General features: G+C 35.5%; 1 protein-coding gene across 8 annotated transcripts in view; it reads right to left on the bottom strand.

Annotated features, from left to right (window-relative positions):
• Positions 1 to 27,083, bottom strand: part of LOC123693477 (PH and SEC7 domain-containing protein) — a 36,547-nt gene that overhangs the window by 3,414 nt on the left and 6,050 nt on the right. Inside the window, exons 1-17 of one of the 8 annotated variants that reach the window (XM_045638625.1) lie at positions 17,238 to 17,411; positions 13,666 to 13,732; positions 13,152 to 13,205; positions 12,237 to 12,321; positions 10,162 to 10,413; positions 8,799 to 8,915; positions 8,294 to 8,420; positions 7,345 to 7,481; positions 6,947 to 7,036; positions 6,338 to 6,444; positions 4,251 to 4,618; positions 3,901 to 4,070; positions 3,363 to 3,556; positions 2,653 to 2,851; positions 1,726 to 1,877; positions 1,150 to 1,276; positions 935 to 1,036 (exon numbers count right to left, since the gene is read on the bottom strand). In XM_045638625.1, the coding sequence (XP_045494581.1) occupies positions 935 to 1,036; positions 1,150 to 1,276; positions 1,726 to 1,877; positions 2,653 to 2,851; positions 3,363 to 3,556; positions 3,901 to 4,070; positions 4,251 to 4,618; positions 6,338 to 6,444; positions 6,947 to 7,036; positions 7,345 to 7,481; positions 8,294 to 8,420; positions 8,799 to 8,915; positions 10,162 to 10,253 (1,982 nt within the window). In that variant the 5' untranslated portion in view covers positions 10,254 to 10,413; positions 12,237 to 12,321; positions 13,152 to 13,205; positions 13,666 to 13,732; positions 17,238 to 17,411. Of the gene's footprint in view, positions 1 to 934; positions 1,037 to 1,149; positions 1,277 to 1,725; positions 1,878 to 2,652; positions 2,852 to 3,362; positions 3,557 to 3,900; positions 4,071 to 4,250; positions 4,619 to 6,337; positions 6,445 to 6,946; positions 7,037 to 7,344; positions 7,482 to 8,293; positions 8,421 to 8,798; positions 8,916 to 10,161; positions 10,414 to 12,236; positions 12,322 to 13,151; positions 13,206 to 13,665; positions 13,733 to 17,237; positions 17,412 to 27,083 lie in introns of those variants that run through there. The other 7 variants (XM_045638618.1, XM_045638619.1, XM_045638621.1 and 4 more) reach the window with 7 other exon arrangements.

Genomic DNA, 27,083 nt, shown 5'->3' with positions numbered 1-27,083 from the left:
TTCCCGCTGTAAGAATGCCTTTAGCATTATAATGTAAAATATGAGATTTAATTATTGTTACGAGGAAGGGATAATTATTTATTTATTTACTTTTAAAAATTAAAAAAATAAAAGCAAAAAACAGTATCGTGTATTTGACGGCCTTATCAGTTAAACATGTTAGTGTGCATATAAATTTATAAAGAATAGAAAAAATTCGATCACGAGGCGGGACTTGAACCCGCATCCTTCGCGCCATTCCGGGGCGGATGCCTAACCAACTCAGCCACTCGTGACCCGCCTGAGCAATCGAATTTATTCTATCCCTTCAGTTTTATGTGTCTTAAGGGACACACCGCGCGCCATCTATTGAGATGATTTAACAACCATTTCAACCAATATGAAGCACTTTTCAGTGAATACAATATTGTAACGATGGAACACGACCTTTTCTTGAATTTATATTTTTTGGTTTTTATGGCATTCAAATGCTTTATAAATATAAATTTATAAAGAATAGAAAAAATTCGATCACGAGGCGGGACTTGAACCCGCATCCTTCGCGCCATTCCGGGGCGGATGCCTAACCAACTCAGCCACTCGTGACCCGCCTGAGCAATCGAATTTATTCTATCCCTTCAGTTTTATGTGTCTTAAGGGACACACCGCGCGCCATCTATTGAGATGATTTAACAACCATTTCAACCAATATGAAGCACTTTTCAGTGAATACAATATTGTAACGATGGAACACGACCTTTTCTTGAGTGGCTGAGTTGGTTAGGCATCCGCCCCGGAATGGCGCGAAGGATTCGGGTTCAAGTCCCGCCTCGTGATCGAATTTTTTCTATTCTTTATAAATTTATATTTATAAAGCATTTGAATGCCATAAAAACCAAAAAATATAAATGTTAGTGTGCAGTTTATGTGTAGAAATATCTTTATGTAAACTAACCTAGTTTGAAATAAATACTCCGCTTGGTCTGCAGTTTGTAATCTGAAGACGTGTTGCTTTTTCGTGTAATCAGTCGCTTTCGTTGCTAACGCGTGATGTATCCTGGAAATGCAAAATATGAAACCATCAAAATATATAAAATGAACATCAATGGTACTTTTATGTCTGAAAAATAATTTTAAAATAGTAAATAAAATTAATGTAAAATAACTTACCTAATAGCATTATGTAGATTATCCGACATTTGACTCCGTCTAAAGCCGTGTTCATCTTTGTGTAAATATAATACTAAATCCCGTAGTGTACAATAGAACATCTTCCAACCTCTTCTACCGAACGGAGCTGAAAATTAAAACATCGTATATTATTGACTTGCTAAACTATAAAAAAAATATTTTATGGTTAATTTAGCAGACATATATATCATTGCCGTGTTCTTCTATTTAATCCATCAAAATAATATACTAATTACTTTTAATTTGAAACACAAGAAATACTCAAAACTCATGTAGATTGGATATTGGTCTAAATTTAACACAAATATACAAAACATGTTTTGGTCCTTCGAGTCCAATATGAAGCCTTTTTTTGTTATTATGACTAGCTTTCCGCCCGCGGCTTCACCCGCTTTGTCTAAAACCTAATAAATTACATACTAAACCTTCCTCTTGGATTTCTCTATCTATTAAAAAAACCACATCAAAATCCGTTGTGTAGTTATAAAAAATTAAGCATACATAGGGACAGAAAAAGCGACTTTTTTATACTATGTAGTGATGATCTCTACTCACTTTTCTTGCCATTCGGTTCGACACAGCACTTGCGCATGACGTATCCCTTTTTGTACTCGACCGCTCGACTCTGGTCGGGCACGTGTAAGAACGGGTTAGTGCCGCCGTTATTGCGGTTTTCGCCGCCCGTCGCCGCTGGCGTTTCGGCGTCGCTATGGGGTAGATAATAGTTTTAAATTATAATTAATATTGTATAGAGAATACTTTACAGTCATTTGGTAGGAAAATTATGAAAATAATAATGCAAATGAAATTTATTGTGGGAAGAAATTTATGTGGTTCAAGAAAATTCTTTTACCAAAGAAGAAAACATAATATCTTGAATCTGTAAAATTTCAATTGATTTTTAAATGTATAACATTAGTTTGATGTGAAACAAACAGTTATTTAGTGGGCCAAATTTTTTTGTTTCAAACGATTAGTCAGACAAAATACCGAGGTACACGTCGCATTTACAACTATAATAGCATTTATTATATATAAACCATTATAACATTGGTTTGATGTGAAACAAACAGTTATTTAGTGAGCCAAAATTTTTTGTTTCAAACGATTAGTCAGACAAAATACCGAGGTACACATCACATTTATAACTGAAATAGCATTGATTATATATAAACCATTATAACATTGGTTTGATGTGAAACAAACAGTTATTTAGTGGGCCAAATTTTTTTGTTTAAAACGATTAGTCAGACAAAATACCGACGTACACGTCACATTTATAACTGAAATAGCATTGATTATATATAAACCATTATAACATTGGATTGATGTGAAACAAACAGTTATTTAGTAGGCTAAATTTTTTGTTTCAAACGATTAGTCAGACAAAATACCGAGGTACACGTCACATTTATAACTGAAATAGCATTGATTATAGATAAACCATAGACAATAATCAGCGTGCACAGAGCACTAACTCACAGAGCCCACTGCAGCGGCTGCGTGCGTATCGCGTGGTAGAGCTGCTTGAGCGTGTCGCGCGGGAAGTTGTCGCCGTCGTTGAGCTCCGCGAGGTTGTCGATGAACTCCGCGCACGACATGCGCCGGAACGAGCCGCCGCCGCACCCGTGCAGGTCCGTGTTCAGCAGCATTATCGCGCACGTCAGCGTGTGTACTGCGTCTGCGTGTACATGCGTATTAGTTGTGAGTACACAAAAAAAAAACATACAAGTGATAACTGCGTTAAAAACAACCGACTTCAAACTTGCACTTGCAACATTCACAAATAAAGACAAAAATGCTCATAAAATAAAAACTACTGGACCTATCCGAATAACATTTTTATGGGACCAATTCGACACTATCCCGCGTCGAACAAAAAAAGAATCACGTAAAGGTTCAGAAACCTCGGAGTAATCGGTGTACATACATAAAAAAAAAACAAACCGGCCGAATTGATAACCTCCTTTTTTTGAAGTCGGTTAAAAATTGAAAATTTTTTTGAAAGTTTCCTACTATCCAAAATTATATTAGGAGCGACTGTGGATAATCTACAACCTTTTAATTAAAAAATAAACAGAATAAAGTCGTTAAGTGCGCACACGCATTTGTTCCGGAAATATAGTCGATATAAAACAAAGTTTCACTGATATCACACACACACACACACACACGCACACGCACACACACACCTTGCGAGTTGAACGAGCCCGGGTTGCACTCGAGGTAGCGCCGCGAGAAGTGCACGAGCACGCGCTCGCGCTCCTGCGTCTCGCCGCTGAGCGCGAACCGCGACAGGAACGTGCGCAGCGCACAGTCCAGCGTCGCGCCCGCGAACTCGAAGTGCTTCACGTACTCCTCGGCCACCGCGCGCGAGAACTCGTTGCTGTGGACAGTAAGAAACTAAGTATTTGTGCGTATACGGCACCAGTTGTAAGGCTTCACACGTGTCGACCCCAGAAAAAAAAAGACGTGTGGCACTCGGGGACTGCCGCGGTAAAGCTATTGCATGCTATGCCTTCAAGCCACACCTCCGCCCGTCGGAGTGGGGACCGTGAGGTTTTTTTGTTACGGAATTTCTGGATTCGGTCCCCGCGCTCAAGGCCCGCTATAGAAGCTATGCAATAGCTTAAAAAAAAACTTTGTACACCATTACAGATAAATCCAAAGAAAAATACTTAAAATTGAAATCTAGTCAAAAATGCAAAAAAAATTACGCGTTAAACATACTTTTTACTAAGATGCCTCGACACATCGGATTTCTTAAAGCCATCCAAATGGTAGAGGCGTTTTGCCAGTCTCTCTGCTGAAGGAATGTCGACCGCTTTGGGGCTGTAGTGGAACGAGTGTAGCGAGTCCCCGTCCGAACCTTCGTCTGACCCTGCGTCTGAACCTAACTCCTGCAAAATAATAATATTCTCTATTATTATTAATTTTTCAGTTATAATATATAGAGTATAATATAGCATGATGATTAAAAACTTTTGTTTATTTTTACATTGGTCCAAGAAAATATAGGAGAAAACACCATTTGCTCTAAAACAGGAGTTTCACAATAATAGATGAATTGTATATCCTACCTGATAACCCTGATTCTCCGGCGACGTGCACCCGTTCTCTTTACCATTTTGCGCATAATTCATATTGTTATTATTGTTCAAGTTATCGTTATTATTTCCACCCTTATCTGGTCCCTTCACTTGTATCACTATCCTATAGTCCTTCTGTTCTCCCCCGTTGAGCGTGACGTCACTGCTGTGGTCCGAAAATGTCGAATTGGACTTGGCCCGTTTATGGCACGGCTCCGACACCAATATCGTCGAATCGGAATCGGACGGATCGGACAGTTCCATCCGGGGACATTCCCGACCGGTTTCAAACATGTCGTCCTGGTCTTGGAAGTCTGGACTAGATATATTTGACACGGCTTCTGATAGGCTCATATCACCTGGAAAAATAAAAGTCAAATTATTGTGTTATGAGAATAAATAAAATAATATGTGTCGAAATAATAATTATCCACAGTTTTTAAGTGTGTCAATGCAATAAGATGTGATGTGATGCATTATATAGTATGCATCAAATCTATTAAATCTCAGCAGTAACCATAGCAACGACACGTATAATCTATGCGTAGTGCATACCTACTACGTAGTGTATATTAACGTAGAGCGTGCGGTGGTGGGTTATGGCCTAATCCCTTATGGGACGTGTTCCAGCAGTGGGAACATAATCTACACTAATATTATAAAGAGGAAAACTTTGTTTGTTTGTTTGATTGTAATGAATCCATACTAATATTATAAATGCGAAAGTAACTCTTCTTTCTGTCTGTTACTCAATCACGCCTTAACTACTGAACCAATTTGCATGAAATTTGGTATAGAGATATTTTGATACCCGAGAAAGGACATAGGATAGGTTTTATCCCGGAAATCCTACGGGAACGGGTTTTTCTTTGAAAACGCGGGCGAAGCCGCGGGCGGAAAGCTAGTAGGCTCATAAACTACTGGACCGATTTTAAAAATCCTTTCACCATTCGAAAGCTACACAATCCACGAGTAATTTAGGATAGGTTTTATCCCGGAAATTCCACGGGAACGGGAACTACACGAGTTTTTCTTTGAAACCGCGGGCGGAGCCGCCGGCGGAAAGCTAGTAATATATAGGCTGACTAGTGGTTCGCCCCGGCTTCGCCCGTGGTACCTACATGTTTAAACTATCCTATCTCTCAAGTTGGATCGAACTGCACATGGTGTGCGAATTTTATTATAATCGGTTAAGTGGTTTAGGAGTCCATTGAGGACAAACATTGTGACACGAGATTTATATCTATACATATAATAAATCTGTAGAAGGGTCAATTCTGTACATTGAAAATATTGAAAAAATAACTAGCAGGGGGTGTTACTGGATCGATACCAAACCCAAATATGTGATTAAAAAAATTCTTGTCTGTCTGTCTGTCTGTATGTGAAGACATCACGTGAAAACTACCGGTTCGATTTCGATGAAACTTGGTATAATTATACCTTATTATCCTGGGCGTAAAATAGGATACTTTTTATCCTGGAAAAATACGTAGAAAAAAAATTAATCTCAATTTTTCACTTATCCAAAGATGTTGTTCTGTAGTAGGTACCGCGAACACACGTTGCGTATTATTATAGACCTAGCCGTATTTGGGTCCAATAGATATTTATAAGATGTCATAAGAGCAGTGGTGGCTCAGTGGTGAGACCTCGGACTTCGAATCGATAAGTCCGTGGTTCGAGACCAGGCGAGCGCGCAGGAAATAAATTGATTTTTCAATTTATCTGCGCATGTTGTAACATCACCACTGCTCGAACGGTGAAGGAAAACATCGTGAGGAAACCGACATGTCGAAGAATTAAAAAGTTCGACGACATGTGTCATCCGCCAACCCGCACTTGGCCAGCGTGGTGGATTATGGCCTGTACCCTCATAGGAGGCCCGTGTCCCAGCAGTGGGAACGTATATGGGCTGATGATGATGATGATGATGATGATGAAGATGTCATTGTCCGAGTTACTCAAAATGGAGAAATAAACCATCCACGCAAAGACCGACATCCGCGCGGACGGAGTCGCGGGCGGAAGCTAGTATATTATAAAGATAAAGATGATGATGATATAGTATGTGTTACCGTTGAGCGTGCGGTGGTGGTGCGGCGCGAGGTGGCGGTGCGGGGGCGTGGCGCGCGGCGACACCGCCGACCACGACGCCGACGTGGGCGACGCGGGGGATGATGACCTGAAATCATTATTTCTTTAATGTACATACAAATAAAAATATATTCGACTAGGATTCAGCGTGTTTTCCTTAAAATTCCATCAAATTAGATTTAAAACAGTGGTACCTTTTGTCAGAAACTACGATCCACTTTTAATGTTAAATTTAAGATATATCATGTTTTTTAGCTAAGTGCAGCGAGGATTTTATATAAAAACTAGCTGAGCCCCGCGGTTTCACCCGCGTGGCTCAGCTCCTGTTGGTCTTAGCGTGATAATATATAGCTTATAGCCTTCCTCGATAAATGGGCTATCTAACACTGAAAGAATTTTTCAAATCGGACCAGTAGTTCCCGAGATTAGCGCGTTCAAACAAACAAACTCTTCAGCTTTATAATATTAGTATAGATTTGATAAGGATTTAAACTTACTTCATAATAATATAAGATCTTTATTCGTGTAATATTAAAAATATTGTATGTTGACATAAATAAAAACATAATTAAAACCAATGTAAAACATACCTTTGTGACATGCCATCTGAGATCGATGTGGAGTTGGAAGTAGCGGACCCATTACACTGCGAAACCGGCGCGTTGTATGTCCACACGATTCTGAACAAAAATAACCCTTATAACGTATCAAATTTCAATGCAACATGCCTTTATTAGATAAGAGACTCTGAATATAATAAGTATTTTCGCGTAGATATAAAAAAAAGAAAATGCCTAATTTATTTGGAGAAAGAAAGGGAGTGTGCTTTTTAAGATCAATTTAATATTTAATTTTTAAGCATCCTCTCCCGTTTTGATACGGTCTAATTTTAAGAAGACATTTTTTTGAGTCATTTACCACAAAATAAGCCTCTAGATGTCCTTAATTTAATTAATTTAATTAACCAATAATACATATTAATTCATACCGATCCCGCTCATCCGATTCCGACCTCGGTCCCGGCGTGGCTGAATCCGGTCTCGCATCTAGCAAGGTATTGAGCGATGACGTCACATCCTCCTCCATGTCCACCGCGACCGCACTGAGGGACGACTCCTTCTGGAACTTTCGTGTTTTGTTTATTATGTACATTGTATACTATGTAGAATAGCTTTTTGTGTAATGAGAAAACCACAGGGTTGATGACAGTTTTTTTAGTAATATTATTAATGCAAAAGTTTGTTTGCTTGTTTGTTTTTCTTTGACGTTGCCAGGGCGTATTTTATGTCTCGGTATTGTAATTACATTTGTTGTCATCAAGTGAAAATTTCTGAGAACATCGATTAAGACGTTTCCTCTATTAGGTAAGATAGAGAAACAGGTTATATTTAAGCTATTCTTAAATTATAAGTGTTCCACTGTCTCAACGAAAAAAAGACATTTATAAAATTTTACCATATATGACAATTTTATGTATCTATTTTTTTGTCTTCGTCCACCAATTTCAACTACATTGCCCATGAAAAAATGTATTTCTATCATTACCAGCCTAATATTGCCTGTAAGTGTTAGTTACTACCTAGCGATAAGGCCACTGTTTTATGTGTCTCATTATCTGTTCACACACACACACACACATTATCTGTTCTTTATGTGTCTCTATTTCTTCTGTGTGTGCAATAAATAAAAATATGTGCGTGTACTAGTGTACACACGTAAGAAGAGAAACTTCTTTATGACCTTATTTTTAAAAAAAATAATTTACTATATGCAACTTTACAGAAATATGTCAAATCACGCGTGGTAGAGATAAGAAAAAGATGGCGCGTAGCGGAAAAATGTCACGCGTAACGAAAAAAATGTTACACTAAATTTTTTTCCAACCCCGATAAAGAAGTTTCACTTCAATAAATAAATTAATAAGTTGCCGTATTTACCTGCAAGTGGTCCTCAGATCGTGAAGTCCGTACAATCTGCTGCTGTGTTCGCGACGACATCTCTCCCGCGGAGTTCGCGCCGCCCGCCGGCGACGCGGGCTGCGAGTTGAATCTGAAAGAATAAAACCTTTATTTTTTATATATTAAATCGATAAAGATGAAGTTTTATTGGGTTGAAAGCTTGTCGCACTAATGGTTCGAATATATTTTGTTGATTCATAAAAGTATTGCTAAAATATTCCTTTTGCGGGTAGACGAAGTTGCTTAGGAATTTAGAGTTAAAGTTACTTACAAAATTCCAACTTTACTCCAAAATTTTTAGCCAAAACACTTTATAACTATTGAACGTATTTTCACTACTTTCCGTATTCATTTTATACAATTTAGTAAGGCAAAATGAACAGATATCAAGTATCAATACGAGAACCAGTACGAGTCCATTAAAAATGTTCTACATTCCTATATTCTACACTAAATCCTAAACAAATCTACAAAAATCACATACAATTTACTCGCATGTTCCCCAGTGAGCCCCGTGTCGGGCGACGAGTTGTGTCGCTGGGAAAGTTCCGCGCGCGCCTGCACTCTGTTCTCTGCTGGTGACGCCGGCGTCGAATTATATCTGAAAATTTGCATTATTATAAAGTTTTTATTTATTTAGGACACATACAGTTATATATAAAGTTATTTGACAAATAAAGTTTCCAAACATCTAGAGGAAAGTGGTATGTCCAAGAATTTAAAAGTTCGATGACATGCAACATCGTGGTGGATTATGCCCTAAACTTGAGGTTTGTGTTCGGCAATAATAATATTGACGTATTATGAACAACTAGACTAACAATGGCCTATTAAAAGATGGCCTAAAAATGTCCGAGCAGTGTTGTATAAAATATTCATTGAAATTAACACCTTATTTCTAGGCAATAGCGTTCAAGTCTATTGTATTCCTCATGAAACTCCGCCTAATAAACGCGGTAATTATTAAAATACCATATTTGTGTCTTGTAAATGGAATAGGATGTATTTATTAAAGAACTTTAAAATATACTAAGGATAATGTAATGTTCATAGGAATATTGACCGGTTCTAATAACCGTAGTACAACGAATAATTTAATAAGCGTGGCGTAGTAACAGTTTTTTTTTTAACAAAAAGATGCACAGTAATCGAATTTCACGCTGTTATGCCACAGATAATCTAATTCCCGTAACTTTTACACCAGCGGCGATATGAGAATATTAAAGCTTAAAATGCAAATTTAAACGGTTGCTTATCTATGCTTGTAACACATTAATATTTTGTAAAAAGAGATATTAATTGTATGTTATTAAAAGAGATTATTAATTATTAAAGAGATTATTAATTTAATATTATTATTAGATGAAGCATGGTTTGCGGTTTTATATTTTATATATATTTTTATGTTTAGATGGCATAGCTATAATAATCCTAAAACGTTTCCATTAATTACCATATAATTTACAAGATGAAAGAATCTGTAAACCGATGTCCACGGTCGAGTTATCGCTTATCACGCGGCACGCTGGATCATTGTGGGATTTCCCGATTTAGTCAGTGTCAGTATGCTAATATGTAAAACAGTGCCTTACATAATATATCGTAAAGATTTCCCTATGTAATAAAAAGAGTTTGCCATCCCACTGTTGTGCTTTTGGCTTTTATGAAAACATTAAAATGAGCATGTATCTAGTTAGTTGTTTCGTTTCTAATTGTTGAAAGTTCTAATTTGTACGTTCAGTATTCTTTCACGACTGCACGCCCGACCCGTTGCTCAACAAGTTGCTCGACCAGTTGCTGTTGAAGTTACTAGACGACCTGTTACCCCGGATCATAACTATTCTCACCTATGATAATGTGTCCTATGTGTTGGTGCGTGGTGATTATGATGCGGATGTTCCACCCTCGACAGGTTCAGTATCAGATCGCCGGTCATCATGTACGCTTCGAACTTTGGCTGGTTGGCGCGCGGCCGCCGCACCGCCCTGTCCTCAGTGAGCAGCGCCTCACAGCTCTCGCCTGACTGCACGCCCGAGCCGTTGCTCGACGAGTTGCTCGATGAGTTGCTGTTCGAATTGCTCGACGGCGGCGAGTCTGGTCTGTGGGTGGGTATTCTTGTATAGATTATCGAGTTTGAGGACTAATATACAATACGAAAAAATACATCGAAAAGAGTAAGCCACTAAACATGATTATTTGAAAATTTCGAAATTTTTACCCTACACAACAGTGAATATTTTATGTACATGTTAGGGGTCGTTGGAGACATCGTATGTCATCTGAAGTAAGCACGGGCTACGGGAAAACTTTATTTACAAGTGAATATACTTTGTTGTTTTACTATATTATCAGAGACAACATTGTTATCGGAGCATACAAGATTGTATTTATAGAATCAAATTTACATTTTTTAATGCGCATTATGCTTAAGAAAACAGTCCGTAAGATAATATTGAGTATGCAAATGAAAGAATAGCGTAATTTGCATGGATCCTCTCACGTTCGGTGACTTAAAAAATTTATCCAAATTGAGTGATAAAAAATATTAAGGTGGTATGGAACGAATAAATAAAAACAAGCAGCGAAGAACGCTCAACTGTTTAATGTAGTTTTCAACAAAACGGATGAGACTCTCGAGATATAATTACTAGTTTCGCTGCGACCGAAATACTTTACATTTTTTTCACAAAACAGAAACGTATTGTTGTGGAGTAAGAAAATAGTTCTTTTGTTTCTTTATTTTTACAATAATTATGTCATATTATTAACTTTTGCTTTTAAAGTATTAGCTGATATATGGGAAATGATTACAGATATGAGGTGTATTCAGGTAATTGAGTTTGAACAAAGTGCAGTTTAGTAAATCGTAGCATATAAATATGTATACAGAATGCAATACGTTCAGTTTGTAAATACACGAAGGTGATGCGCATAATGAAACAAAAAGGTTGTTCTATCATCCTTCGCTTTTCATATTACTCAAGCTTAATAAAAACTTAGACAATTATGAATTGCACTAGTTTCATATAAACAGTTTTAATATTTATCCATTGAATAACACATGTATTGGAAAACAGCTCATAACAAAGTATCGGTGAGTAGTTGAAAACTTCACGTGTCCAGACAACCCGCGTCATTCAACCCTTACGTCGGCACGGGGAGCGCCTACCCCCAGCCCATATGGCGATCGCTTATCGTTTTCGGATATCAGCTGTCAAACTGCACGAGGGTTATACGATTTCACCCAAATAAGGCACGGCTAAATATAATTTTGGGGGAAACGCGTGGGGAAGACGGCCAAAAATAAACCTGTCACTAATTGAATTGGGCCTCAGCCGACCGCACACTTCCGAGTGTCGTATCCGTAGACTATCTATTGAATAAGAATGTTATGTAATGGCATTACGGCGTGAATGAATAATATTATAATAATTTTTATATGAGCATTGTCATCGCATGAGAAATAATGTGATTGCGATCTCGGTTCCACGAAAGAATGGGGACAGCTAGAGCCGAAACCATGGGTCTACATAAATGATAAACCCAAGTGTTTAAATTTAATTTTTGATCCAATTTTCGTTATTTGCAACGAATGTTAATTTCGCAGTGACCGCATGAGATATAACGCCTGACAGCAACTTGAAATTGAGTTGCGAATGTTGATGCTTTGGAGCTTACAGGAATTATCAAGCTTAATATGTTTATTTTGCTGGTCTATTTTCATCAGCCAGATTTATAAATTAATGTAGAATTAAATAAAATCGACAAATGCACTTGAGGCACTAGCTGCTTCACATCCTGTGACCGAGATTTTACGTCTTATGCCCTCGACACAGCAAACCTTCACCGTATACTTTGTAAGTAGTACTGTATTCTCGTGTAGGTGCATGTTACTCTGCCATTAAACAACAAGAGTACTCACTTATCGTTCTTGAGTCGCACGCCGCTGCTCCGCCGTTCCGCCGCGCCCGACAGATACCGCCTCACACTCGCTTTGATCTGTGGGTCTGAAACATTCATTGTGTTATTCCAATTATTCTTAATATGTTAAAACGGGCAACCGAGATGGTTGATCGCCTGATGGTAAGCGACCTCCACCGACCCTGAACATATGCAGAGATTTTGGTAGGGCCTCTGCAAATGCGTTACCCGCTTTTAGTAGGTTTACGAAAACATAACTTAGTAATAATATCATGCATGAGGTTATTAGCATGATGCATGTTTATTTGAGAAAAACAAACGCAAGGGTGATGAGTAATTGCATTGTCCTTCTTCCTGGTTAGTAATGGCAATTTGTTAAGTGTATGAATGTGATTGCAATAATTTTTACTATTTTTTATGCCGAATTTTTCTCATGCTTCATCGGAACTGCACTATAAACATTTTAGCTCTACCAAGTGTAATTATCCAATTTGTTACTGGATAAAAATTAAGTGTCCTACAAAGGCTACAGCGAATATTACATTATTCTGCTATCAACTACAACCCCGAAAGCAGTACTATGTATCGTAGCTCTTATTTGTAGCAACGCAACGATCCACTTGGGAATACGGGCTGAAAACTCGACAGGAAGTTATGTTATCGAATTTAATGATATTGCATTCATTTTTAGCGCATTCTTATTAAGGTTAAATAAAAAAATACGATACGCAAAAGTTACTATAAGAGTTTATAGAAAAAGAGTATAAGGCAGTCAATGGCACGATAAATTCTAAGTTCTAAAAAAGTTCAACCAGCCTACACCCATAAGTTTAATTCCGCCGCCGCGCTCGCCTGTACAGTTTCTGTCGTAGTTTAGCAGCTGATACAATTTATACATTATTATCGAATAACTCACCCTTTTTCAGTCGTAAAGTGACGGGATCCGAGGAGAGTCGTAAACATTTTAAAACTGAAACAAAATAAATTGCTTGTTTACGATGTCGATGTCTCTATAGTATTTTGATGAACTTGGCGAGTGAATTGCGCCACTGAAATAAACAACGTGACTCACACTTTAAAGTTCATCTTTAATGGATTATATTTGTACTGTACAGTCGGATATAGTATTTTTATCGGTCACCCTGATAAAGCTATAGAATGAGTGTGAAATGAGAATTGCTCGATCGCGTGTCGACTTCGAGTGGAATACAATTACGCAATCATTGAATTAGCGTTAATCACAGCGATAGCGGTTAGTCTTGTCGATTTAATGAGAAGTTAAAACTATCTTGTAAACAGCATGTTGCGATGACTAGAGGCGGTCGAATGACAAACGTCCCAGTCGGCTCGTAATTAGTCCGGAGCACTTGGAGCCGTTTGTGGTTTTCGGAGATAAGTGTCATGCGTGTGATAAATGGCGAATTCCTTACCTTCTCGCGTCGTGAACCGGTTCACATCAGTCCCATTAACCTTGAGCAATACGTCTCCCGCTTCTACCTGTAATTGAACGTACACATTTATTAACTCACTTCAAAGGGAACCTATATAAATTATCTGGGATTTTATGGTCATTGTGTTTATATTAAGAGTTAATAATCTTATCCTTCGTATTAAAACGATCGGGATATTATGGCTCTGTCAACACACAATATATCACTTTATAAGACGAGGTTGTTGGCATCTCTTCCTCGACGTGTATCAAATTTGTTATTTATTGATTTTAGTAGTCAATAAATACGATATAATACTGCTTATTAACTACATGGTAATGTGTGTGAGAAAAGTAACACCAGATGTGAGTGTGATCGCCTTATTACAAGTTATTATCAACAAATAGGAAGAAAACAATAGTATTATGATTAACGATTAATACATTGTTGTATATTTGCACTGCTTATTAATCCATGATGTTATAATTTAAGGGGCGTCCATTCAACGCTCTGGTAATGATCATCGGGGTTAGTCCCGCTATGGTATGGTCCCGGTATGGCACCCTCTTAAAATACCTATCAAAAAGTCCCGCTATGGTACCCTTCAGTTTTTGGTACTGTTGTAAAGAAAAGTTATACAATGCGTTAAGAAAAAAATAGTATTAATAAAAAATATCTTTTCTTAACTATTATAGTTAAGCAAGATAATATTTATTAATACTATTTTTTAAACAAATCACGCTCGGTAATTGTCGTTTCACTTCAGGTAGTTACCTGACCAACCGGTTTTTTCGTAAAACAATAGAGACGAGCCCTTCCTCGAATTCGTATCTAGCTCTTCCCTTTTGTTTTTATGAAAATAGAGAGAGACAGTATTATTCCGGGTTTAGTTTGCTATTTGCAGGATAGCTTGTTAGTTTATCTATTGCAATGTCTGGGTCAAGTAGTGCACGTGGTGTAAATTTAATAATTATTGACAGTCGACGCGGTGGAAAAACTTTATTACGTGCCGGACATAAATATATTAAACGCAGAGAAAATAAAAATTCAAGTACTTGGCATTGTGTAAATAGGAGAAATAGTATTAAATGTAGTGGATATATAACTATTGACAATACCAATAATACAATAATTAAAGATTATAAACACAGTGATCAGTGCGTGCCACATTTTGAAGACAATGAAGTTCAAATGGCTATAAGTGAGTGCAAAAAAGAAGTAAATTCAAATTACGGATCAGTACAGAAAATTTTCGAAAAACACATGGGTATAGATTCAAAAGCTAACAAAAAGTTACGAAAATAAAGCTATCTCCATTGGTGATTTTCTGATTAACATATCAAAGTCAACATTTCGATCAGAACATTAAAAAAAATAGTTTATTTTAATTTTGTTTTTAGCCTATTAAAATGTTTAATACTTTTTCTCGATGTTGATTATTTTTTGTAGTTTATGTTTACAATTTGCGCCTTTTTCTCCATGTTGATTATTTGTAATTAATATATTTGTCTAGTTGGTTGTTGATTATTTTTGTAGTTTATATAAATTTACAATTACTGCCTTTTCTCAATGTTGATTATTTGTAACTAATATTTATGTCTGGATGTTGTTTTTATTTGTAGTTTATAATATTTACAGTAATACTTTTCTGAGATGTGGATTTTTTATATTTTTTTTATTGTTGATTATTGGTAATTAATATTGTTGATTATTTTAAAAATTACATTGCAATTAATATTTCGTTTTACTGTTTGATATTTTTTTATAAATATTTTGAATTAATAAAAGACTGATTTAATATCGCAAACAGACGTTTTATTGATACACTCCTAAAAGTATTTATTTATAGATACACTTTTCTTTTCAGTTGTACCTTCTATTGTCTAACGTAGATCTAAAAGATGGGTACCATAGCGGGACTTTTTGATAGGTATTTTAAGAGGGTGCCATACTGGGACCATACCATAGCGGGACTAACCGGATCATCGGTAGAGTCAGTTGCCGTTTCAAACAGCAATTTCCGTGTAAACTCTAACTTTTAATATATTATAATTGAAACTGGTTATTTGTCTACGATTAATTTGCTTTTATAGAGACAGGGTGGATCTAGGGTGATCAACTTGACTCCCCTTCGTTGAACACAAATAAAAGTATCTTGCGAATCTCGATCACCACGTTTCTCGCTTCTGACGCGGGCTGAATAAAACGACTGACCTCAAACCGAGCCATTTCCGTGCCTCAATTTACGCTAATATAATAAAAAGCAAAGCTTGCTAATTCGTTGGAGATAATCCGCGAACGCGGTCTAAAATTTTCATTTTCACTGGGCGCCAGGGATTTAAATAACATTCAATTAATTAGTTGAAAACTCATTATAATGTTTATATCTTTATTTACAGTAATACCTGTTTTTCCTTTATATGTTTTAACTTTTAAGCATTCTTCATTCTTCACTTGATTTAAAAAATCGTTATTGACGTGAAATACTATAATTGAGGAAAAATTTGCGCTGAATTTATAAATGACCCAATTACTTTTCAGTTTCTATTTTATATTTCACAAAAAACACAAAGTAGCGAAAATATGAATAGTACACTTTAGGGAAGCCAGTTAGTTAAATATAATATTTTGTTGAATTATTCTAGAAACGTTATATTTTTTGAAACAAGTCTCGTTTTTTTCGCAAAACATTTACATAAACATTTATATTATGAAAACACTTGAAAATTGCTTATATTTTTATTACTTGATTATAACATCAAAAATGTTTAAACTTTTCATTTGGACATAAAAGAGCAGAACTTAGGTATAGGTAGTATCTTTGATTACAACAAGTTCATTTTATGTACATTCTTTTATCATATAATATGCTTGTATTATATATAACCATAATAATTGTTGTATTAACTGTTATTAGACTTAGAACAATTATAAATGAAGTACTGGTGTATATTATGAAACAAAGACATTATAATATGCAGTTTAAATGCATTTGTGACTAAACGTCGGCTCGCTTGTACATACTTTACCATTGATGGTAAATTACATTAACAAGATTAACATTTATAATAACGGCTCACAGGTGTGCCTTAAATATTTTAAGTATTTGTTTATCTTATTTAATTGTGGCTATTACTGCGTTTCATTAAAAACGTTGTTCGATGCAGAGATAAGATAAGATTTTACTCTCTAGCTTCCTTCCACGAAGACGTTACCTTACTTAAATTTAATGCACCATATTAGGACTCATTAAATACATTACATATATAGCTTTATTACCATTTCAATATTTGAAAGTTTTGTAAAACTTGTACTATTTATAAATTTTCATTATTGGATAGGATGAAAATATTCAAACAATTGCACGTGGTATTGTTTGTATAACAATCTTATTAAATATACAAAATAATTAGAGATACAAAAAAGGCTTCTGAATAGGAAAAGAGAATGCCCATTCATAACACAATTACGTGCGAAAAAGTGAAACAAAACGCTCCATTCGAGCCAGTCCTATTTAACGAACAAAAGCTTAACCTATTTCATTCATGTTGCATTTTCACGCTCGAACTAACCTGTAATAGTTCACAGATATATTTTCGTATCGGCCGTATCGTTGCCAAAATAAGGTCACAAGCACAAATAATGCACAAAACAATTACACACAACGGATAAACTATCGCAACTTCCTCCTGCGGACGACACAACGGGCGCGCACTTTGCAACTGGTTTCGAACGCTAAAAACTAGTTACAGATAAATATAGTAGAGTTAATTCACTTTTTCGCGCGACTATTGCCCTACAGTTGGCGAGATACTGAATGCATTGTGCGATGATGCATAGAGAGGATAATGATGCGAGGACGCATCGAGTCGTCACGTAACCACACGACTGGTCGTCGTGTCGGCCGCCGCGTACTGTTATCTAGAGGGGACGCTAACGAGCTTCGGAGATAAATTAAATCATCAGGCGAAAGGGCGTAGGAAATTGGAATTAGGAGACCGCTAGCCGTGGCCCGTGCGGCTCGCGCCCGCTGCCGGCCCTGACATTGACTTCTATCCGATAAGTCACTTCCTAATTATTCACGGGGTGAACTTAATACTGTGATCGATACTTTGATGTATTGGGTGGTATATTGTTTACTTCATTCTATCAATTTATTAACAGAGAAATAACAAAATTATGGTCTAAAAAGATGCTTGAGTTGCATTTTTTTAATATGTGATAAGAATTTTATGGCATACAGCGGTATTGTCTAAATTAAGAATTATTGAAATAAAATAATACTCCATACATAATATACATCAATAAATATCGTATCTAATATGTTATGTTTTGTGTTAACACAAGCAGCAGCAGCTGGTCAATCGTTAACGGTAATTATATGCATAATTCACATGAGATAAAAAGATAATAAATCATAGAATGTACCATTTGTCTAGTATGTATGTAAAATTCTAAATGCATAAGATGTAGAGGCTAGAGCTCTAGCTTCATATATCCATTTTTCTCACTACAGGCTACAATATATTATGTTCTTGTCATGTTGCCCTCATTACGTTCAAATATTCATACAACTGGAATTCCTATTTTTAATATTAAACATAATCTAGTGTGAACTCTAGCACGGGTCATAGGGGGTCTGACGTAATCTTATAGCTCGCAGAAATTGTTCTGGGGTGATATTCGTGTAAAAGTTTAATAATACATATTACGAGAGTCTTATTAATATTAAGTCAAATGTTTTTGTCAGCTTCATTTGTTTTATCTTTTGTACGTCACTAGAGAAAGTACCTAAATCGTTTAAAATATTGTAACTACGAAATACATTTACAAAATCTTTAAAAAGTAACAACAATATACAAAGAAAATACAATGTTTTCTTCTGTAACAACTGTTGCAAGGAAAAGTACAATTAAATATTTATAACACATATCTCAGATTTCATATCGTACCTATGGAACTTAAATTCATTGAAATGTACCAATTAAACAATAACTAAAATACTGCGCATTTGCTTCATATGAAAATTGTAGCGCTTTCCGTTAATTAAATAAATTCGTGGAATTACACCGTACACGTCATTATTACTATACATTGTGCATTTATTAACGAGACCATGTGGCATATCGCATACAAGGTGTGCAATGAATAATATTTTTCTACCATTTGATTGAGTCCATTACTAATACATATTATAAATGCGAAAGTTTGTATGGATGTATGGATGTTTGTTACTCTTTCACGTAAAAACTACTGAACCGATTACAATGAAATTTAGCACACATATAGAGGGTAACTTGGATTAACACATAGGATAGTGTTTATCCCGGAAATCCCACAGGAACGGGAACTATGCGGGTTTTCCTTTGCAAACGCGGGCGAAGCCGCGGGCGGAAATATAGTTACTAATACATCAGAACATGTGTATTCATGGAAAGCCTATCGAATGCATACATGTACATGATACTGAATCACACAGATATCGGGTACCTAGAGGCTTGAATTTATTACCGTTGACGAACCATGTAAATCTAAACTTTCATCGTGTTTTGATTTAAACATTTTAACACTCTGTAACGACTGATTTATTTGGAGATATAGAGAATTGTATGATATTTTTTTTGAAACAAGTTAATGTTTTGTTAACTAAAAATAATATTAAATTCTTATCGATCTGTTTTCCTTTTGTTATTACTAACTAGCTGTTGCCCGCGACTTCGTCCGCGATTAGGTCGTTTTTCGTCATTCGTCGTTTAAAAAAAATACGTGACACTTTATTTTAAAATGTTCTTAATTATTGTCTCTTATAAAATTTAACTACATTAAAATTGAACACTCTGATAAGAAAATCTTAAAATCTGAAGAAAACATGAATGAATGTGGTTTAAATTCTACATTACTTAGTGTCAAATAATAATCTAAATTAAATGTAGATTAACAGTTTGAGCACACCATTATAGAATATGTACCTAAGTATTAAATTACGTAAACACGATGACTATCTTTCGCGCTCGATACCACAAACTAAGCATGTTTGTGGTACGTGGCCCGCGTCACTTGACCCCCCGCGAGTTCCCCTCCGTTGCTATGCGAAAATACATTCGTCGCCCTACTGTAGGAAAAATTGTAATACTGTGGCCTGGGCGTTATAACACGTCCAGGGAGTTCCTGAGTGCCGATATCACAATCTTGAGGAAAAGCTTCTAATGTCGATTTAAAACTGCATACATACGAATTAACCTGTTCTAAAATTGTGAAATGAGTTCAGTTTTAAATTTGAGAAATATTGATTTCTTGTATTCCACTATTCGTTGTAGTCGAATACAAAATATAAGTATTTAAACAAACTTAGGTTGGCCTTCAGGCAAAAGGGATCCTATCAAATAGTAAACTTGACCTTGTATCTTAAAAGTAAGCATGAACGGATCTTCTGATAATTATTGAGCACCAAAGGATCATTTGAAACGCACTACTATAAGAGCGAATATTGTCTAATAACAGTTTACATTGCACCACAGAATACATAAGTAGCTAAACGCTAATTGCACAGTATGTTCCTCTAAAAGTAGTGATTACAAAGGTTCCGGTGTATCTTCAAACGAAAGCCGACTCGCCTTACTACACTTTAAAGCATTACAAAAAGAACATACTACGTTAATATCGCCTATACAGAAGATGATCTGTAATCAATTGTGAGTTTATAAGCAAACCCACTTTTATATTTGTCAGACCACACCATCGAATTCGTAGATTGTTTACCTCAAGACATTAAGACTATGACGAAATCTGTCTGCAGTAAGACGGGCCTCTCGCTATTCGTACGAATAGTTTCAATTCTTAATCTTTCATTATTACAATATGATATATTAATGCAATAACACAACGTACAACGAACATACGTAGTATGATATATTAATTGTCAAGCAATAATAATACAGATAAATACTGAACATAAGTATAATAGATATTAAGTAGTATTAGTTAAAATATACTTTGACTACTTTGACTGTTAGTTAAAGTTTATTTTTACTAACAACATGTAAATGAAGAAGAAATTATAATTACCAACGAACTAACCTTTTCTATAATACTTAACACGGCACATTTTTCAAATTATCTTGCTCAACTCTACTCAAAAATTTGAGGGTTTTGTTGGAACTTTAATATGTAAAAACTATGATATATCTAAACTACGATACAACTTGCATGCGGAAATGCTTATTACAATTGTGAATCTAAAGAATAACTAACAACATACTATTCAATTTTATTGAGCTGATGAATATTTTTTGCCTGGAAGAAATCACCGTCGCCTAATAAATATAATGTGTTTTCTTATAAAACCGTTACATAATTTATTTTATCTACTTAAATAATGAAAATGATATATTTATAAAATATAAAACATATTATGTAAAATGATTAAAAATAAATAAATGAAGCAACTACGATTCAAAGAAAACATCTTTTTCAGTGTGAAAATGCTCTAAGCAATCCTGGATGATGAACTGTATAATATCATGTACCTACTCTGATCCCAGTACGGTCGGTACGTCGATAGCCATAACGATAAATATTATAATCAGATAACCGCAAAGTCAAAATAAAAACATTACTTGTAAAGTTGTGAGTGCAAAATTTACGTTTCATTTGGCAATAACATTTTTTTCGGTACTAAAACGTAGTAGTTTGATATGTGGTTGGCTGCCCCTCCTCTCCTTCCTGAAAAATATCCTCAAAAATTTCCCGAGATACTTCCAATGATTGAACCATTGGACGTTGGACATTAACTTCAGTCAAAAATTGACGAAGCGGATGATTACTAATTTCCACTTAATCCTCGCTGCTACTGTCTTTATCATCAAATCATCAATTTTCAAGTGGTGTAGTAAAAATATCAGCAGAAATCGTCTTCCAAAGGCGATATAATTTTATGAGCATTGAATCTGTAAATAAAAAATCAAAAGTTAACTGTAAATCTATAAAAAAAGCTACTTACAAATAAAATGTTATCAAAAACTTCTGTTCCCAATGCACCTCAAAATAATAAAAGAATCATTCATTTCATTTCATTTCATTTCATTTTAATAAATACCTGTAAGTAACAACTTACCTTTTGTGGGAACGCATGATGGTGAAAATTCACAAAACACGAAGATTGCATTTAATATTTTTGGTTTTATGGCATTCAATTGCTTTATAAATATCACTACATAGTATAAAAAAAGTTGCTTTCTGTGTCCCTATGTCCCTTTGTATGCTTAAATCTTTAAAACTTCGCAATAGATTTTGATGCGGTTTTTTTAATAGATAAGACTGATTCAAGAGGAAGGTTTAAGTATATAATTTATTAGGTTTTAGACAAAGCGGACGAAGCCGCGGGCGGTAAGCTAGTAAATTTATAAAACACAAAGATTTTTAAAATTGTAACTAATGAACACAACAATATATTATTATACTCTTTGGAACACAATCATTAGATTAACTGTAGATAATGGTGTCTATTTTTACTTAAAATAATAAACATCTACCCTCACTTTAAAAAAATGTAGTTTATTATTCACATTAAATATATCTTATAGGGAACGGAAGATATGGGTTAAAGAGTTAAATAAATAAATAACATAATTATTACATTTAAATTATTAATTTTTAACATTGTGTTCAATAGTGTTAACATGTAAATTGATTTGATTTTTACGAAATCTCATAGATGGCGCTGTTACAAAATTAACATTATACAACTTACATTCTTTAAACTATGTTTCTCTTCCCAAGTTACTTAGATGGCATAATTTTTAAAGTGTCAATCTAGATATTGTCAAACAACATTTATATATGCGTCATTTGATTATTAATTTCCAATAGTTAACGTGTAAATTGATTTGATTTTTATAACATTCAATAGATGGCGCTGTTTCTAATTTGTCTTTATACTACTAAATTCATTAAACTGTTTCTCTGCCCAAATTACATAAATGACATAGTTTTTATTTTGTAAAGCTAGATAATAGCATGGCTTACTCGAAACCAACATTTAAACATGAGTCTTTAGATTGTACGCTGTCGTAATACACGGAATACGTAATAAAAATAAAGGTTCACAGCTCCTCCCCCGTAGGTGATAGCTTGATAATATGTAGCCTATAGCCTCACCCGACCTGTTAGTAATATTCATGCAAAATTTGAAGTCAATCTATGCAGTACTTTTCGAGATTAGCCCGGTCAAACATACAGACAAACAGACAAACAGACAAACAGACAAACAGACAAAAATTCTAAAAACTATGTTTTTGGCTTCTATATCGATTATAGATCACGGCCCAAGTATTCTTTTAAAAAAATATTCAATGTACAGTTTTGACTTTCCTACGATTTTATTATATGTATAGATTACTTATCAACCTGCAATTCGATGAAAATGTGACTGGCAGAGGTAAGTTTTAAGTAACCTGCTTTTATTAGCGGAAAAAAAAATTAGTAGTCTGAAATATGAACAACGTCGCGGGCGCCATCTCGTATAGAACAAAGTAACAAAGCTTTGAATTGCAAAGAGCAATTTCACTTTCAAAACGGCGCTCGCACCATACACTCGCAATTGATATATAAAACTCGTCGTAAATCATAACAATTTACAATAACAATACCACGCCTCTCGTGAGCAAATACAGCCGTGAGGAATTTACAAAGGTTCTACAATCTACATTCTTTCATTTTAAATTTCAACTTTCTCTGCACTCCATCGTCATTACGGAGTCATCAGCGCCGCGGACGCGCTCAACAATAAGTTTTTCGTATTATAGCAGGAATTTGTTTCAATAAGGAACGCGCAGACAAAAGATAGTAAATTGTTTCGGGAAAATTGGGCTGTGGCAAAATTAGTGGACTTTTGTCCAGGTCTCTGTTTTAAAGTTAAATATTTTATTCACAATTTTATGAACTTTTTTAATTACAAGACTAAGTAAGTACAGACGTATTGAATTGTAGATTCCTAAAGGTTTCTTTCTGATTATTAGGTATTAAGGGGAGTTTATATCGGCTATCACATCTATGGATAATAAAGGGATTACAACATAAAAAATAGCATTCCGTTTACTGAAGCAGTAGTGGTTGTCAATGAAGCTAATAGGTACGTGCTTCAACAAAAAACAGCGATCCAAACCGGGAATCCAAGCGATAGCTAAAACTGTCTTATTAAGGTTAACAACTTACTAAAACTAAAAATAAATTTAAAATTCTAAGTATTACTTTTTTAATAAAGATGCAAAACAAGCTTTTAAACCGCAGAACTATGCAAATGAATGAAAAATTAATGTGCATATCTGTAGATGCAGGCGAAATGCAACATCTGAGAATTATGAAATATGAAAATCTCCGTATTTATGAATTCATTTTGGCTAGAACACGCGATATATAACGATTTACGTGCTAAGCGCAGAATTGAGGTGAGAATAATTATTCACCCCAGACAAGTCCTATTATCAGACGTAAACAATAGTTTTTTACAAAACGTTCTCATTTTGATGGTTTAATAACGCTGGCCAGAGAAAAATGCGTCGTAAAGAATAAACTTTAAACGAAGGTTGAATGCTACGAGTAAAATTAAATAGGTACTTTATCTATTTAAAACGTAGATTATGTTGTGGAGATAATATTTGATTTATTAAAAATTTTATTGCTAAATATAATCGAGCATTATAGAGGTATTGTAACTGGACTATCACGCGAGTAATACTTAGTAGTTACTTGCAGTTTGACCCTATTAAGCTCTATAGTGCAAAGGCTAGCATCGGCTTACTACTTTGTTAGCTGAGTTGTCTTATTTTGTTACTATGCTGTGAAACAGACATTTCTGTATTTAAAGGATTATTGGAAATTATACGTTACCCTGCTCATAGATGAACCTTTTTCACTTGAGCTTATTGTGCGCGCTAAAAGTACTTACATACTTTACACAAAAAATTTGCTGCTGAGAAACTATAAGTATTCTTTTCCTATAAAATTTTGTGTATATTTTAATAAGAGCACTGATAAGCTTTTAAGTCCGTTTAAATTTAAGAATTTCGACCAATCGCTAGCGTACTGAACCTTGAACGATGCGTGGTAATGACATGAGGTGCGATAGGAAAACCGACGGTTAATCTTGACACATATAAACCACAATTCGCGGAAATAGGTCCTAAATAAATCAGCAACGCCGTAGGTGGTCTTTGGTAGCGCACATAAATACCACCATAAGGTCGAATGAGTGATGTAGGTTAACGCACAATTAGTATCGATACTTGCGCCCCGATGGATATTCGTAAATCGTGAACATCAAACGAGCTACGCCCACGTCGATGCAAGCCTACGCGCTTTCAGGTATTCGAGTGGCCTTTTCTATTTTATTGCCTACGTTCAACAAAACGGATTATATCAAGTTGCAGTACCTACTACCTACATTCTCTTGATAGTACTTATCGTTTTCTAACAACTAACAAGGCTTTATAAAAAGCCTCTACTGAGAACCAAACCTCGACTTTTAAAGGCAATTTTATGGCGATTCAACATTTCTAAAGGTCATAAACTTAAATATCATTCATATACATATTTTATAGATCATTGAAGCTGAAGAAAAGTTTCTCCTTTTACACATATGAAAAGAAACCAATCAAACCAAGTCAGTATTTAGTTAACATTTCGTTATAAAGCTGTATGATATGGACCTCTAATGCCGGGTCCAGACTGGTGAAACGTAACATGCAATGCATTCTGCCTTTCATTGCATGTTCGCTGCTGGTGTGGACGCATAGAGCGCTCTTAACGCGCATTCACTACGAACATCCCGCGTTCGTCTGTTTCCGCCATTCTGCCGCGAACATACACGTTTTTTTCGTGCGCGTCAAACCGGTAGATCACACGAAGCATGGAGTCCGAAGAACACGTTCTTGCTATGACGATTATCAGTACTTCATTATTAATAATACCAAACATAAATTAACCAACCAAAATATACCAAAATATACCAAACAAAAATTCCACGCAGTCTCGTCCTCCATGTTCGTTGCGTTCTCAAACGACCGTCCACATTGGCTGCTCTGCGCACACTACGCGCCCCTTTGTGTTCGTCGAAAAACCGACAAATTTCGGATCGCTCCGCGCGCGGCTTGTAATGCTCGTAGCATGCGCGTGTAATGCACAATTCGCGCGCGCAAGACGTCCAAACTATGAGAAATTGTTACAAAGTGTGTTACCTTTCATGATACATTGCAGCAATGTGGACGGTGAATTCTTTCATTGCATGTTACATTGCATGTTACGTTTCACCAGTCTGGACCCGGCATAATAGTAAGTTTCACCGCCGTATTCGTTGCACCATGCCAATCAATGATAAGTGCTCTTCTCTAATTTATTGTTTCATCTGACTTCACAAAGTTAACGATCCATTTTGACGTCGACTCTAACAACATACAGACTTAAATAAAACGTTTGTTTGTTCAGGTTCTTTGTTCTAACTTTAAGTTAAGAAGAACTACTTCAAAAACACATTATTTGCTAAATACTTACTTTTATGTTACGCAGCGAGGGTATCGAATCTGAATTAGTAAACGCATTGTCCGCCTAAGCTAACGTGAACTTTGCGCTCATAAAATAAATCTAACCAAACAAAGGTGTGGTCACATTGACCCCTAATATAGTAGTAAATATCGTTCGGTAAATAATGTTATTAAAGCCAAGAGCACAGAGCGTATTGGATTGGAAGCCGTAGTATTGCTTTTGCTGTGCAGGGACAGTTTTTAATTAAATCAGCCGCTTAAGGGACCAATTTATGTACCTGTTCTTTATTCATTCGTCGGGATATTTCGTTCAATGTTTGTAATATGTCTGCTTTGGGACTCTGAGGCTCATTTTGATTGCTATTAACGTTCAGGAGTTTCTCTACATGTGCTACCAGTGGAGTATGGTTGGCAAAAATATTGTTTTCATTGAATGTCACGAAACGAATAGTTTTTATACCAATATTTATTCGATCCGCTCAGAAAATTGTGATCAATTTCCATTGAATAGTATTAAGTATTAACGCAATCGCCATGAAGAGAGCCAAGTTTCCATGATATATTCAAATAAAGATTTCATATCGTTTGGTCCAGCCGTTACGTGACCAAACTCCCATATTGAGTTTTGCTATTCATCCTGAGTAAATAACGACTTCTTAGATAGTATATTATATTCATTTTGTACTAACTTGTGTTTATTAGGACTTTGCTCCCAGACTTTATTTTAAAATATATCTGCCTGTTCAGTTTTACTTTATATATGAGCCTATATAGAGGTTTAAATATCTGATCAAAAGGGTTATTGCAGAGTTTGTCTTACTAAAATTAAACAAAACAGCTTGATAAACAATCCCTCGTAGCGCAATTAAAATCCAACTTCCT

Source organism: Colias croceus, chromosome 7 (assembly GCF_905220415.1).
Source record: "Colias croceus chromosome 7, ilColCroc2.1".
Classification (NCBI taxonomy): domain Eukaryota; kingdom Metazoa; phylum Arthropoda; class Insecta; order Lepidoptera; family Pieridae; genus Colias; species Colias croceus.
The sequence above is the reverse complement of the archived record's forward strand: the minus strand, read 5'-3'. Positions and strand labels throughout refer to the sequence as shown.